We start from the raw sequence: 15,790 nt of genomic DNA, 5'->3' as shown, positions 1-15,790 counted from the left end.
TACTTAATAAACCCCACATTTTTGTTAAAACTTAGCACGCCTCCATCCTCCCTCATTGTCTGGTTCCCTAGGCCATGACAGATGCTTCCCGGGAAGGATGGGTTCTGGACGGTCAGAGAATGCTGGAGTCTGCTGCAGGGGCAGCAGCACATAAATGTGTTAGCACTACAGGCGGTATTGCTCGGCCTACAACACTTCCTCCCAGAAGTAGCAGGCAAGCACGTACCGGTGAGGACAGGCAATACAACAGCGGTGTACTACATCAACCATCAGGGAGGCATCAAGTCTCTGCAGTTGAGTAGCCCAGCAGCTTTTGCTGTGGGCCCATCAACACCTTTCGAGTCTGCGGGCTATGTATTTATTTGCCAGGCACTGTCTACAGAACCGCAGATCTCCTGTCCCGCCAGAACCCCGACCCAGGATAATATAACCACGGTTCTATGACTTTCGGATGACCGCCAGTGCCTGGCTGTCACTCGGAGTGAACACGAGAAGATTGCAAGGTGGTCACTTCCTGCGTCGACCTCTCTTTTGTGCAGGTGCACATGAAAGTGTAACTGCACCCCATAACTCCACCCACTTCACATTTCTGAAAAAGACTTTCAAAATGGGCGGAACGTTCTGAAATTTGGAAGGGAGGGGTTGAGGAGGGGCGGAGATGTAAGGGGCGTTGATATAAGGTCAGGGTATCTGCACATTTTTTATCAACAAATTCAATGACTTTTAAGACCTTTTTAAGACCTCTAAGAATAAAAATTAAGACCATTACCACGGCAAAAATATATATAAAAAGTACGCTCTAGGCCAGGGGTCTCAAACTCAAATGAGCTGGGGGCCACTGTAACCAACATCAGCCCACGATTGTTAATATGAAATGTAAAAATATAAAATGCCCAGATGCATCTGCGCGGGCCGCATTAACATTAAGCTTCGACTTCAGGCCAGGGGCCGCAAAATAACGTCTTGCGGGCCGTGAGTTTGAGACCCCTGCTAGGCTGTTCAGTTTACCAAAGCACATTTGTATTTGAGTGACAGTGCAAATAGTGCACGTCAGGCAACTGCCTTCTCAATACTACAACAATACTGCTGTAAATAACGTACAAACAGTGTGTAAAAAAATCAAGTTGCAAATTACAAGTTAAACACAGTTAAAAAATGGACAAGGCTCCCAACAAACTTTTTGCGTTGGTTGCACTGGTGCGCCTAACTTTTTTTTCAGGTGCACCAGCACAAAATGTAGGTGCACCCGCATTTTTCATTGCATATCTTTCTAACAGCAAAATGTCACATTTTTATCGCACTCCTTTCATATAATGTGAATGATTTTTTATAAATATATTTGATAAAAAATCATTCACATTATATATAATCATTCAAACTAAATAACCCCCCCCTTCCCCCATTTTTCTTCCCCTTTACTTTCTATATACTGACATTTCTGATATTCATGACTGCACACTTTATGCAGATTATATAGCCTACTATTTGTATTACAACTCTAGGCCTACCTCTTTAATTCAGCTGTCTGATTGATGCCTCAAAATATTGTAAACAAAGTAGCATAGTTGGCTAGCTTAGTCTACTGGTTGGACTGTTCAGTTTCCCCCACATTTGTTTAAGTTTCAAGGTAGGCTGATACTTTTTCTCCTTGGGACAGGTCCTTTTAGTCTTGGAGTTAGAAAACATTGGTGATGAGATGGTCCCTCAACTTGAATGCAAGAGTTTTAATAAAATGTGCAGCATGCTATGATGCTAACCGGATTTCATAATAATTTAGCTAATCGTCATTGCTTTATTCACGATTGTGAATGTTTTATTTGGATTAAATGTGCATGTCGAGGGGTGGGTGTCCATTGAGCGCGCACGAGAGAGAGAGAGAAAGAGAGAGGGCCAAGCCGAGGAGGTTTACAGTACTTCTATATTGTTTGGTAAAGTTGCACGCATAGTCTACAATGAAAGCAGGCAAAAGAAATGTATGCTCTCACCCGAAAAGCGTCAGGTGCACCATTGCAACCTCGAATATTTTTCAGTCGCATTCTTAAAAATCTTGGCTCGTGTCTGCCACTCTGAAACACTATCTCCGTCTGTAGGAACGCACACGCTACTTTTTACTGTGTTGTTATATTGTAACACCCACAATATTTGAGTGTGTCTACACTCGCAAAGCTGACGAAACGGACTCGGCACGACATGAAATTTAAGACCTCCTCATCGGAAATTCTAGAATTCAAGACATTTTAAGACCTTGAAAATCCAAAAAAATAAATACGACTTTTTAAGACTTTTTAAGGACCCGCGGGGACCCTGAAGGTGCTTGCTTCTCAACATGCCTCCTCGATCCTCGAGGGGCGTTCCCACTGATCTATAACTAACACTGGATAGACTATCCCATTGTCTTTCGCCCCATCATTCTTTATGTCGATCAGTGAGGATCGAGGCCCGAGGAGCGAGGGAGGACGTATAAAAGCCCAAATGAGAGGCACCCATAGACTGGGCACTGCTGCAGCCAATCAACCATGGTGATTTCGTGTCAATCATGCTGCAGACATGGCTTATCACAGGTAATCAGGGTAGCAGGTGTTTGTGACGACCCGGTGACGCAGAGTCACCAGAGAAGTGCAGGACATCAGCATTTTGGACCAAAATGCCATGGCATGTTTCAACCTGTAGAAGGCACGGAGAGCTGTATCTACAATACAAAATAATACAAAATCTTACTTTTCCCGGGAAACATGATTTTTGTCAATATTAACCCTGGTAATAGTGTGGTTCACCACTTATTAGTGATTTCAATCAATCAACAGCTAAAAAACTTACACTTTAACATCTTCACCCAGGTCACAGGTGACTTCTTACTAATACTCGACCTGCACATTCGTGTGATGGACATCCATGTACAGAAAGTACTGCATCCAAAACTTCTAGAACCGTGGTTATATGCATAACCTTAGTTCAGTGCTAGTGCTTCAGTGCTTCACCAAAGCTTCATTTGCCCGTCACTACCTGCAGTATCATGATCTTTTATGGGGACTGACAGGGTGTTCACCTATGCTAATTAAGAACAATGGGCGCACCCTGCCAACTTAAGAAGAAATGGTATTCAGCATGATAAGAACGAAACTGCGAACAATTCTGAGGTTTATAAACATCTTCATAAATCTGCTTAAGAGATTCTCTTAAGCAGAAACTCTTGGAACATTTTCAGGTTTGAAGCTTCATGCAGAACACATTTTCCACTGTGTTATTTTGGTTAGACACGTTATGCTACAAAACGACAAATCCTCCTTTTGAATGTCCTGTGTTCCTCGATTTGTGCTTGATTTGTCATTAAACCTGGCTAATGAAACAAATGTGTCTGCTTATGTTTCCTGTGTTTTCCATCACATGTCTGTAAAATGATTTTAATTTAATAATTGGGAGTACTGTCAAATAATGAAATCCATTGTGATTTATCAGAAATATATATATATATATTTAATAATAATAATAAAAAATAAACACTCTTTAAGTTTAAGGAGAAGTGAAAACATATTTTAGCAGCTGTGAGCCCTACATGTGGCTTCCGCGTGTGGTTCGCCACCCCTGCATAAGGCATAGGACCTATCTGTATAAGATATTCATGGGTTTCATCAGGTCATTGACAATTGAGATCAATTCTACAGTCAATTAGCCAATCAGGGCGCAGAACTCAATGCGCTGCAAAAAAAAAAAAAAAAAACACTAGAAAAAAATCTGTGAAACAGCGAGGCCGCGAAAAGATAACCGTGATATAGCGAGGGATCACTGTATTAGTGACACTGTGTATAAGGGGACTGTTTTATGCAACAGATCAAGAAACAAAGTCATATTAATACCATATTAAGGGTCCCATGTATTAACCTCATAGCTGAAGAAATTTAGCAAAATCAAAGGATAAGCCATGGCTAATAGTTGGGAAATTAAGGTAGATTCGATTACATTGCAGACAAATGTGAACAGTGGAGACAGGTAGTGGAGTGTAAACAGCAAAGATTCTAGAACAGAGCAAGATGGATCACTGGCCGGAGAATACGTTGGATTTTTTGAAGTACATTCTAACGCTCCATGGGCGCCATTTTGGTAAGCCGAAAAGTAATAAATCGTGCCTTTCACACGGCCAGATCATTACCGAGTAACAAAACAAAACAAAAACAGCTGGCAACGGCAAAAACCGCTGTTGAGGTGGGTTTATATGATTGGAACTGTGTCTGAAATGTTGCTGAGCTTACCAAAATGGCGCCCTGTCCTGTACTTCATTCTTTTGACGCAACTGATCCATCTTGCTCTGTTCTAGAATCTTTGGTAAACAGTAAAGGACATACTGTACAGTGTGGTGTGACAGAAGTATACAGTTAAGGTAGTGGCATGGTTTAGAGTAAAGATATCTGCAGCATATTCACAGTAACATTATTAAAGGAAAAATAAATATGGATATGCAGTATATGAACAATACAGACAGATATGTACAGTATGTACAGGTATGTGCAGTTGAAAATGGTCATCAAGGTCTGTCCGCCGCCACGAAGTTAGATCAATATCAGGTGTCCATGACGCACTGTGTCCAGACACAGTTCTGCCTATTATTATAAGTCTGTGTATCATCAAAATGAGTTTCAAGCCATTATTTTAAAGAAAAAGAACCAGAATGTGTTGCTGTACAGCAGAATCCTTCATATGAGGACCTGCCTCATTATTACATCTGATGAAACGCAAGGCAACTTCATGAGCAATGTTGCAGGCCAATGTTCCTGAGTAGTGCTCTGGCAAGTTGCCATTGATACTAGGCTTCACTTTTCTGGAGAACTCGACTCATCAGTAGGCAAATATTCATGATCACCTAATCAGTATCAGAAAACATGGAGCTGGTTATGCGGTTGTCCAGAAATGTTGCTAAACAATTTGCCCCATGTATCATCACCCTAAAGAATTAATGGGTTTCATCAGGTCCCTTTCCACAGGTGTATTAATCAAGCACCATACAGTCTGCATAGATAATCAAGGTACTTGATTTTATACACCTGTGGGACCTGATGAAACCCATGGATAGACCTCTGAAGTTCGCCTACAAAAAAGCTTCCATCTTTGCCTATGGGAAAATAACATGGGGATTTTCAATTATCGCACCTGTTAAACTCTCGCGGGGGCAAAGAAATTGGAAATGCAGACGTTTTGCACAACAAAGTTTTGTCCTCTGCCTTCGAGTGGATACTGTGATCTTCGGTAGGTGAAGACGGCACACTTTGATCTTTGCTACCCCAGAGCTAACTTACAATGCAACTTTCCATAGGCAGTTAGCTTCAATTAACACCCGGATTTCCTTATATGGGCAAAGATGGCAGCTTTGGATCCTTTTTGTTGGCGAACTTCAGAGGTCTATACCTTTGCTCAGGTAAATCTCATAAATGAAACATAGATCTTTGGCTTGCACTGCAGCAGTAAAACCTGCCGTCTGTCCGTCAAAGCTTCCCTGGTGTGCTGCTACCACAGAGAATAAAATAAAACCGCCAGCAAGACCACAGCCAGAGGAGAGCTCTTCAGTCCTGCTGCCCCACTGGTCATCTTCAGCTGGTAGGCGACCACTGTCTTCATGTACTCTCCCTCCTGGGCCTCACACTCGTACCGGCCCTCGTCTGCAGACTCCATACCATCTATCAGCAGCACTAACTGGTCCAGCTTGTCGTCCTCGAGCGACTGCCTTCTCTCCACCCTATCCTTCAGCCAGCGGTACTTGGCATGGTGGGAGTGAATGGGGCAGGCCAGGTAGTGTCTGGAGGACTCGGCGATGGCAACAGTCTCAGCAGTCTTATTTCGTCCACCTATGCTCGGGAAGAAGAGGAGCAAAATCCAGTATAAATGTGTTTTCTTTTTGACAGACACAGATGTAAATGAAAACAAGTACACACACACACACATCAGATGGTTACACCCTCTAAAGACAGTTACAGTAGTGTAATTTGTTTGCCGTATGAACACCACAAATGGCCAATTCAAAGGGCAGAACAGACTGCACTGTATGGGGTGTACTGTGAAGTGTGAACAGCAGGTTGTTTCATCCCCACAGGGTTTTCATTCTGAATTAAATGTAAAATTCCACAACTTGGGGGCGCTGTGGCGCAGCAGGCTACAGCACTCATACCATGTACGGGTCCAAGTCCGAGTGCCCATGGGGACCCAGGTTCGAATCTGGCCTGCGGTCATGTCCCGATCCCACCCCATATCTCTCTCTCCCACTCCTGTCTACCTCTTCACTGTCCTATAACAGTAAAGGCAAAAAGGCCAAACAATATACTTTAAAAAAACCAAATAAATAAAAAACAACCTTTCCCTGGCAAAAAAGGTGTCTTGGTGTGGGTCTGGCCCGTCAGGCTACTTTACCCCAGAAATTATAAAATGTTCCGACTTTCCATGTCTGGAATTGACTTTCCAAAATTCCATGATATTCCAGAAATTCCATGACCCATAGGAGCCCATTCAGCCCTTCCATGGGAGTTGTGTTCAAGACAAAGGTCTGTGTGTGTGGAGGGGGTTGTCTGAGCGTATCAGTGTGTGTGCATGTGTGGGAGGAAGACAAAGACTTACTCTCTGCGCATTTATGGACATTTCCATCTTCAATGTCCTGAATAGTGTCTCTGTGAAAAGACAATGAAATTAATTTAAATTTTATACAAATGACAACAATATGTAATAATATGCACTCTCTCAAAGAAGTACATAAGGAGCTACATCTTTGGAAAAAAGGTAACACAAAGTAAAGTAAAGGAAAGAGGAATAAAACACAGACAGGAAGGTGCAATGTCCATGTATCTTACATGTCACATGATGGCTGTATTTTGTGCTTGCACTTAAATGTGTCTGACTTTGCTGCATTACTATATGTGTGTGTTGATGTGCAGAAATGAACCTAGAGGTGTTGCATAAAGCTATAGGTTATTGGGGAAAAAAACAAGTGCAACTACCGTGTGAATTTGCACGTGTGTGTGTGGTCTCTGTGTTAGGTGTGTGTGAACTTGCACGTGTGTGTGTAGAATGTGTGAGTGAATGTGCACGTATGTGTGTGGTGTGTGTGTGTTGGGTGTGAGTGAATTTGCACGTGTGTATGTGGTCTGTGTTAGGTGTTAATGAATTTGCATGTGTGTATGTGGTCTGTGCGTAAGGTCTGAGTGAATTTGTATGTGTGTGTGGTCTGTGTGTTTCTGTTTCTGCACTAGCTGAAGAAGGTATGAAGTCACACAGTCTAAGGAAGATGTGACAACATACATTCTAAGTTCTCTTACATACTAGTTTACATTTCAAGTGAATGTAATAAGAAGCCATAAAAGTAGAGTAGAACAAAGCGCCTATCATACACATTAATGCACTGCATCATGTTATAGTCTGTTGTGTCCCATTTAACGGTACCAGGTTGTCTTTTTAAAAGGGAAACTTTGCAGGATTGGCGACTTCATCGCCGGTTTCGCTTTCGCTTTTCGTTTTCGCTCGTTTTATGCTTGCAGATTTCTCTGCAGAGCTTCCCCTACAGTTTTAGCGTGTACTGTATATTTTACAAAACTCCTCAATCGGTCAGTCTGCCTTTTCATGAGCATGATTGCAAGGCTGGAGACTTTCTGTTAGGAAGTGCCGGAAGTGGTGGCACAAAACTTGCATGCATGTTTTTTTCCACTCAGAGGCGCTAGGGGGAAACGAGACAGCTGTCATTCAACCCGAAATAAGTCAAATAGCTACTCCAATGATTAGCAAATTAAGAAAAAAAAAACCCTGCAAAGTTCAGCTTTAAGGGTTTCAGGGTTGTGCGAAAAAATAACCGCTTTAGGGGAAACTCCCTGAGAGACAAAGGCAGGAAAGGATCAGAGAAAGGGAGTGAAAGTGAGAAAGAGAGAGAGCAAGAACACATACTTTGAATGAGGTGCACATTTCTTAAGGCTGCTGTCCCAGCCACAGTAGGGGTCTCTTGCTAAGACACAGTCCGCACACTGGTTCCCGTACATTCTGCAGTTCCTCAGGTCAATCTGAACCACCTCACCACTGGAGCTCACGTAGAGTTTCTTCTGCAAAACACCCTACAAAATGGGTTGTAAATAATGTGTCTATACTCACCACAGAGATTGCATTGAATAGAGCTTGAGAGAAGCAAACACACATACAACTAGAAAAGCAGCATACAACGAGAGTGCAGCTACCTCCGCCTGCATTGTTCTTCCTAGGTTGTCATACATTTGAACCGAAACTATTCAGATCGCCACCACGTGGCCATACCATGCCATTACACCACTAAGCTAAATACATAAATGCCTCTGGAATCCCGACAGAATTACGGATCAGTCCCAAAATGGTTTCTTCCTTGGGTCATGTCTGACCTTCCTTGAAAATCTCATCAAAATCCATCCATTACTTTTTGAGTTATCTTGCTAACAGACAAACAAACAGACAGACAAACAAAAAAACAAACGCCGGTCCCCGATGAAAACATATACCTCCTTAGCGGAGGTAAATAAAGCATGCTGGGATAGACTGTGGAGGACTCACCTCAGAACTGTGTAGCAGCATGCTCTGGATGGGCATTCCATGTTTGAATGGATGATACTCCGCAATGATGAAAGGTTTAGAGGTGTTCTCTAGGACTTTGTGAACTGCACCACTCTCTATGGGAAAAAAACAAACAAACACAGAGGGTGTAAGACAAAAAACACCACATAAGTTGTTAAGTCACGCTTTCATGATCTGGTTACATTACTGCTGTTTTCAGAAACGATATACTGTACATGGAATGTTCTTCAGGTCCAGGTCCAAGTGAAAATGAAATAAAGTGTTGAGAACCAAGGGGTGGGGGTGGAGGTCCAATGCTTTCTGATTGATCCAGATAACTGTAATGTAGTGCCTGCGTAACTGCAGCGTAGTTCTGCCAGGTATACTTAATACTACGTCATTCATTCATTCATTACCCCTGACCAATCACCAGGCTACATTGGCTTTATTAATGACTCTGCTCAGGCACCTGTTCATTATACTGGAACAACTAGATGTGTTGATATAAGATTAATGACATTTTTGCAGTGCGGGCTAGTATGCTGTAGCAAAAAAAAGTTGTGGGTTCAATTCTCGGCTTCCATCGTTGTGCCCTTGAGCAGGGCACTTGGGTTGCTCCAGGGGCAATGTAGTCCCTTGTAATAGAATTAACATATCTAATTCCCTTTGGATGAAAAATGTCTGCTAAATGAATTAATAATAATGCATCACAAAGAACTCAATAGTACTTGGAAAGTTTAGTTTCGCTGGAGGGATTTAAACGGAAGTGAACTAGTGACCTACAGACTTGACACGAGACTCTCAGTAGAAATACTGAAACTTGGCATTTTCCTCTGGCATCTTCCTCTTAGAGCCGCCCGGTGATGTTGACATCTGATGCTGTCATGCACAAGACTCGAGACAGCCATGTTTTGTAGAGCTGCTATCTCAGCTGGGCGATCACAAGACTAAGGAGACTTCCCTCCCCAGCACATGCTCACAAGGGATTCTGCTGATCTCATGTTGCTGTGCCCGTTTCACCACTCTTCCTCAAATCACAGGAGGACGGCTATAATCTTTCATTTCTGAATAAGAGGGTGTGTTCAAACAGTTGGCCAACTGATGGTAGTAAGTGATAAATAAATAAGTAATCAGATTCTGTCATGGACAATTGAACACTGAGGCGTGGTGGTGTAGTGATTAAGGAGCTAGGCTCCTTTTGGGAGTTCTGGGGAGTCTGCACTGTATATTCAGTGCACAAGAGGTGTGATAAATGAGCATAGTTCAAATGACTGTGTACACTTGGATTGGCTTCAACCAATCAGACCAATGATCCGGGTGAGCCTGGTGGATAAGCCAGTTTTTGTTTGGTTCCAGCTAAAGCGAAATGGAGGCAGGAGAGATAAATGTGGAGGTTTCCAGCCTGAGCTGCAGGGCGAAATCCAATTGCCGGCAGTCAGATCGGGCTGGGTTTACGTAATCAAGGGCTAGCATGTAGTGGCCTGAAAAGTTCCTGTTCTGGCCTCCGCTGTTGCTTTGAGCAAGGCACTTAACCCCAAGTAGGTCCAGGATAGAAGCGTCTGCTAGTAAGTAAAGTAAAAAGATACTGACTGAGTCTTTCTTTTTTAAGGATATTTTTTGGACCTTTTATGCCTTTTATATACCTTTTATGAGAATGACAGGAAGCGAGTGAGAGAGAGAGTCAGGGTGGGATCCGGAAAGCACCACGGGACGGGAATTGACCCCAGGTCACCAGCTTACGGTGCAGGTGCCCCAGCCACCTGCGCCACACCTGTGGCCCTGAGTCTTTCTGTCGCTAAATTTTCAATAGCTGAAGGTGAAAAGCTCAGTAGGCTATAGGACACACAAAATAAACACCTCAGTGTGAGACCACGCTGACCATACAAATTGTTATTTTAGGCCACAAAGATGTGGATGTGGACCAAAGCTTTTTGGATAAGAAATGAAAGTGCGCAGTGGGAAGTTACTCAAGATGTTATTTTTTTGAAGTGTTATCACAAGGCAGGAAGAGGAAAGAAAAACTGACAGACTGAGTTGAGAGGAAGTGATGGGGGCCCGTGATAAAGCAAGCTGAAAATTTGCTTTCAGTTCAGCTGAATTTAACAACTTCACAGAGCCTTGGGCCCTCTGAAGGCCAAAGAGCCCTTAAAAGCAAACACAACGGAAACAGAATCGAGGGTCCGGGACAACTCTCTCTGAATGGGAAAGAACCTTGAAAAGAGGTCAGCTCAGAGGGAAGGACAAGCACCAGCTAGCTACTGACCAGCCAAGGACAGAGGAAGAGTGTGGGATGAATGATAGTGACCTGGGATGAAGATGAAGAGGAGGGAATGACTAAGCAAGTAGATGAACCTTGATAACCTCACTGCCGGAGTCTGACTGTGTAAAAATCCCATTTGTAATTGTGAAAGCATGAGACATGAAAGTGTTACGAGTCCTATAACCCATGATCAACAGCACAAGAACGAAACACTCTCTAAAAGTAACTGAGTCATATTTGCAGTGCCCTACCCATGGACAGCAGTAGGACGTTGTGAACCTTCTGTCCCCCTGTCCCTCCAACACGGTCCACCTGGATGTGGCTGTAGTGGCGGTGACTGACCAACAGGGGTGTGCTGTCTCCTATGGGCCTCACCCAATCCACCATCTCTGGACTGTTCTTCATGTACTTGAGCAAATCTGGAGACAGCTTCCTACTGTCCTGGACACACTGGTTAGAAATGAGGAATGGATAAACGTTGGGCCTCAAGTACAATCGTATCTATACAGTACATCAGCAGATAGGTGTGGTGAAAAATGTAATGGTTTAACAGTCAAGCTTTTCAAAACAGGAGGCAGGGCATTGCTGTTAAGATTGCATTATGATAACACAGCATGATAACAGAGTCCAGTGATGTTCAAACTCTTCTTCACAATCTAGTACAATTACTGTGCCCTTTTACAATACTGCAAGACACTGAATATGTAGGCATGGTATGGTGACTCTGTGTGGTTATTAAACTTTTTATTCCACTACGTTTGTGTTGAAACTGTCCTACCTGACCGGGCTGTTCTTTCAGAGAGTCGGCAGGTATTGAGAGGGCAGAGGTAGAGAAGACCTGGCTGATGTCTCTCATGGTGTAAACACACACAGCCCTGATTTCCCTACACACACACACAAACACACACACACACACACACACACACACACACACACACACAAAATATGTGCATTTATAATCCCAGTCTCATATCAAAATATCCACAACAAGTCAAGAAAAAGAAAGTTAGACAACATAAGCCAATGAATGGCTTCTCTATAGCAAATGCATTTCAGCATGCAAATGTTGCTAATGTTGCTCCAACCTGCAGCTTAACCTGTTTTGCCAGTTCTTCCGAATCTGACATGAAGCAACTTCACTGGTAACATATTGTGCTTAAGGGGTGGATGACGCAACATCCCTCAGCGTAGCGTACCAGCCGTTTTTGAAGAGCCCGTAGACGCGGTCGTCTCCTCCGTCCTCGGACGGCAGCACGGCCACGTCCAGCAGCTCGGTGTAGAACAGCTTCCTGCTGGGGTCCCCACAGGACAGCCGGCTGCTCAGCTGGGACGTCCACTGGAACTGCAGGGTGTCCTTGGAACCTCCGAGATCAGCCTGTAGAAAAACAGCAGACATCTCCGATGAATCTCACACAGTCTGCAAAACCATGCTCTTCAGTTCCTCATATGCACGAGACGGGCAGTTCTGTGCACAGCCTTTTAATTAAACGTGTTTGTGGTTTATAATCATAACCCATTTTTGTGGGGATTTTGTGCAATGAATTGTGCACTGTAACACTCGCGCTCTAGCTAGTTGATGCTCAAGGAGAAGGACCACAGAATCAGCAGCAAGTCCCGGGCCATTCAGAAGAACTGAACCCAGGGAGGGGCTGAAGCACACTAATCATTTTAAAAAGCCTTAATGAACCTTAAACTGGAAAAAGTGATAGAGATAATCTTTAAGTACCATAATGTTACAGACAGGGGTATAAAAGGGTAGCGATTAGAGCAAGGAGATAGAGCTGTGTGCGTGTGTGGAATCCCTGATGACTAACGTAACAACAGGACGCCGGAGGAAGGTGTACTGTATGACCGAAAGTTCGTTGTGCGGGATTTTCTCTATAAAGTATAACTGGTTACCTTTGCCTATTCCAACGCACCTGTCCCCACCAAAGAGGTGTACAAAAGCGCTTTTCAACACAACAGCGTTGAAGTCAGAGTGAAAAATAAGGATTTTGTACAATTGGTCCATGCTGGAAGTGCTCACCTTACAGATCTGAGAGACACGTGGGGTGAACAGGTCAGAATCTGGGCTCTGGTCATTACTCCTCTCTGTGTAGAATGCATACAGCTTGTCTTGCAATGGATTCTCCTCATTTCTTCCTTGTACAATCTTCACATACCTTTGATCTGTGGGGACAGAATTATAAATCCTAACAATTCCACATTTTTATGCTTTTTTCTTTTGGTTAAAAAAACCCCCAAAGAAAACAATTTACTTCTCTTCACGTCTCTTTCCTAAGGTGCTGGCAAACCTAGGCTGGCTTTCTATCTCTTTCCATGGCATGGATATGGATAAACTGACCCACTGTCTTCAGTGTGCCAAGAGACCACAGAGAGTTAAGATAAGTTGTACCCTTCGGTCACAACTTCACAAGTCTGATTCCCTAACCAGTAGGCCATAGACGCCACAGAGAGCAGTTTGGGGTTTGCCTGGTTCGAAGGCATGAATTTGGGGGTCTCACCTGCTTGAATCGAGGGCATGAGAGGTTTGTTCTTGCAGGTCCTGTATACTCCATCTCTGTAACCCAAGCCCGAATGTGTAGTGTAGAGGGCATCTCCTGTAAACAGGATATACAGAGCTGCTTACCATGCCACACACACATAAAACACACAGACACCCGCACCCTGCCTGCACACACACACACACACACACACACACACGCACGCACACACACACACACACACACACACACACACACACACACACACACACATACACACACAAGGAAATAACAACAATAACCACATTCATGCTATATGGTATCAGAATAAATGGAGAGCCGAGAGCTGACTCTTGCTCTTGAAGTAGATCATGAAAATGACATGGGTCTGAAGAGGGCTGAATTACCAGTGAGCAGCGCCGGCTCTCCTCCTCTGATATAATCACGTATACAGTCTGATGATGAGCCATTCGCTGCCTGTAACACACACACACACACACACACACACACACACACACACACACACACACACACACACACACTTAGGTCAAACTGCAGGTAAACCCTTCCGCAATTATTATAATATGTAGGTCCATAGAGGACATCCTAACCCTGAAACAGCAGCTTGTGTGGTCCCCATCAGCCGTACACACATACAGAGGGTATCCATTTCTCCCAGGTTGCATCACAGTGATGTTACCACACTTCTTTTGCTGACAAGAAACAGATACATATACAATCGATCACTAAAATGGTTTAGCTTGCTCAGTACAAATAGTAGGTTAGGTGGATTGGAGTTGCTGTCACTGTCACTGTCATGTGAATGTGTGTCACTGAGTTCTCCATAACTGTGACATACAAGTTTTTCCCCCTCCTGAGAGTGTCTGTGTGGTGTTCATACTGTATTTGATTTGGTTTTCATTAGAAAAACCAAGCAATAGCTAACTACTGTGAGAAACATTAACCAAAGGCACTTACTGAACCCAGCTCCTGTATGCACAACTTCACAGGCTCCTACACAGACAAAAGAGAAAACCAACAAATTATAGCAAAAAACAGCTCATATTTACCATTTGACTCTGTAAATTAAAAAATAAAAACACACACATTTTGCTACAAGTTTGGCAAAAGTCTCCATGCCAACCACTAACAGTTTCACCATGTCACAGACTAACTAACAGACTAACACTAACAGATTAATCATCCAGTGCATAGTACAGTATGTTATATTTGCTCAAACACACGAAGATCCTTTACCATAGCTAGGGACTGGTTATGGTTCGCCTGGAAACTGAGACGGGATAAATGTTGTCCACCTCCAAAGTACACTTCTCCATCGCCCCCTTCAAATAGTTTCATGCTCCTTGCCTCATTTTGTTCATGTAGGCTACTCCGTGAAAAAGCCAAGGCTGAAAGTATCATAAAACAATGTGTGATAATTCGTTCCAACAACTTCGTTTTGAAGAATGGATGCTACTGTAGATGGAGATATCAATATTGCCCACATATCCCTTACTAAAATAGCCTAACGGCACTTCTTCAAGTTTACTTCAAGTTTATGTCAAAACGGTTTTGAAGGAATCATGTGCAGTTATTAGACAGGTAGCCTAATGCATTATTTTGGACTTGAAAAAACACAATCGTTCTAGGTTAATAGCTATTTACTGCAGAAGTGCAATTTTGGACATTAAGGTTACTGCATTGCACTTCAGAAAGTTGTCAGTAAAGAAATACAGAATGGGGTATTCTATTGTGCAGGAACTTGAATGATACTATTCTTTATAAGAAAAACTAAACTACACGTTTTTTTTTTTTTTTTTTACTTGTTTGTTTTTTAAATGTAGGCCTATTTCTGTGCGAGCAACATAATCGTCAGACAACGCTTCACTCAGACTAACATCCACTGCTGGCAGTTACTGTACGAAGAACAATATCAGAAGCCAGCTAAGCTCAACGACCACAATCCCTATATATTCCCTACCAAAAACATCTCAATGTGTTAAAACAAAATACGCTTACCATTTTCTGTCAGTTTAAATCTAGCTTTATGTGACCCATGTCCTAAGTTACATGCGACGCCGACGAGAAAAATAATTACAAAACCAATGTGTCCCATATTCCAATGAGTAGCCTCAGCGAAGTGTCGTGTGTAATGGTGTGTTTTCAGTGCTGTACATGTGTTATGTGGCTGAGAAGCCGATAGTATGATTGCGTAGTGTGATTGCGTAACGACAAAGAAGCGACTACTTAAACAGTTAGTAGCCTACGACAGGTGGTTTCTAGGGAATTGGCCATATCCGGAGTGAGAAACTGTTCCTCAACTTGACATACTGTAATCATGTCATGTCGTAGCCTAACCCTTTATTGAGCAACATTGTGAAGATCAATGGAATGGGCGATTGTTTATTGCCAAAGAGTGTGGCAAAACGGCATGAGTAATTTCCTAATGGGATATGATGAATTGAAGAGAGTCAGTCATCCCGCGAGTGCAAGGTGTGTATGCAGA

General features: G+C 43.1%; 1 protein-coding gene across 2 annotated transcripts; it reads right to left on the bottom strand.

Annotated features, from left to right (window-relative positions):
- Positions 1 to 3,432: 3,432 nt before the first annotated feature.
- On the bottom strand, positions 3,433 to 15,432 carry LOC134095159 (semaphorin-7A-like). 2 transcript variants are annotated; one of them, XM_062548544.1, is made up of 14 exons: positions 15,304 to 15,432; positions 14,542 to 14,693; positions 14,263 to 14,298; positions 13,896 to 13,997; positions 13,692 to 13,761; positions 13,306 to 13,401; positions 12,828 to 12,970; positions 11,998 to 12,176; positions 11,580 to 11,685; positions 11,053 to 11,251; positions 8,542 to 8,657; positions 7,912 to 8,075; positions 6,598 to 6,647; positions 3,433 to 5,834 (listed from the first exon to the last, which is right to left on the bottom strand). In XM_062548544.1, exons 1-14 carry the CDS (start codon positions 15,398 to 15,400, stop codon positions 5,497 to 5,499), a joined length of 1,848 nt encoding a protein of 615 aa, XP_062404528.1. In that variant the 5' UTR covers positions 15,401 to 15,432; the 3' UTR covers positions 3,433 to 5,496. The 2 variants fall into 2 exon arrangements, with proteins under 2 accessions (XP_062404528.1, XP_062404529.1); XM_062548545.1 differs by having other exon boundaries at positions 7,912 to 8,060.
- Between the last annotated feature and the right edge of the window lie 358 nt (positions 15,433 to 15,790).

Source organism: Sardina pilchardus, chromosome 11 (assembly GCF_963854185.1).
Source record: "Sardina pilchardus chromosome 11, fSarPil1.1, whole genome shotgun sequence".
NCBI lineage: Eukaryota > Metazoa > Chordata > Actinopteri > Clupeiformes > Clupeidae > Sardina > Sardina pilchardus.
The sequence above is the reverse complement of the archived record's forward strand: the minus strand, read 5'-3'. Positions and strand labels throughout refer to the sequence as shown.

Excerpts from the sequence above, each read along its gene's own strand:
- LOC134095159 (XM_062548544.1), bottom strand. The coding sequence starts at position 15,400 with ATGGGACACATTGGTTTTGTAATTATTTTTCTCGTCGGCGTCGCATGT. Across the intron at positions 12,971-13,305 it reads CATGCCCTCGATTCAAGCAG|ATCAAAGGTATGTGAAGATT; the intron begins GTGAGACCCCCA and ends CTGTCCCCACAG. Across the intron at positions 5,835-6,597 it reads TGTCCATAAATGCGCAGAGA|GTGGACGAAATAAGACTGCT; the intron begins GTAAGTCTTTGT and ends TCCCGAGCATAG.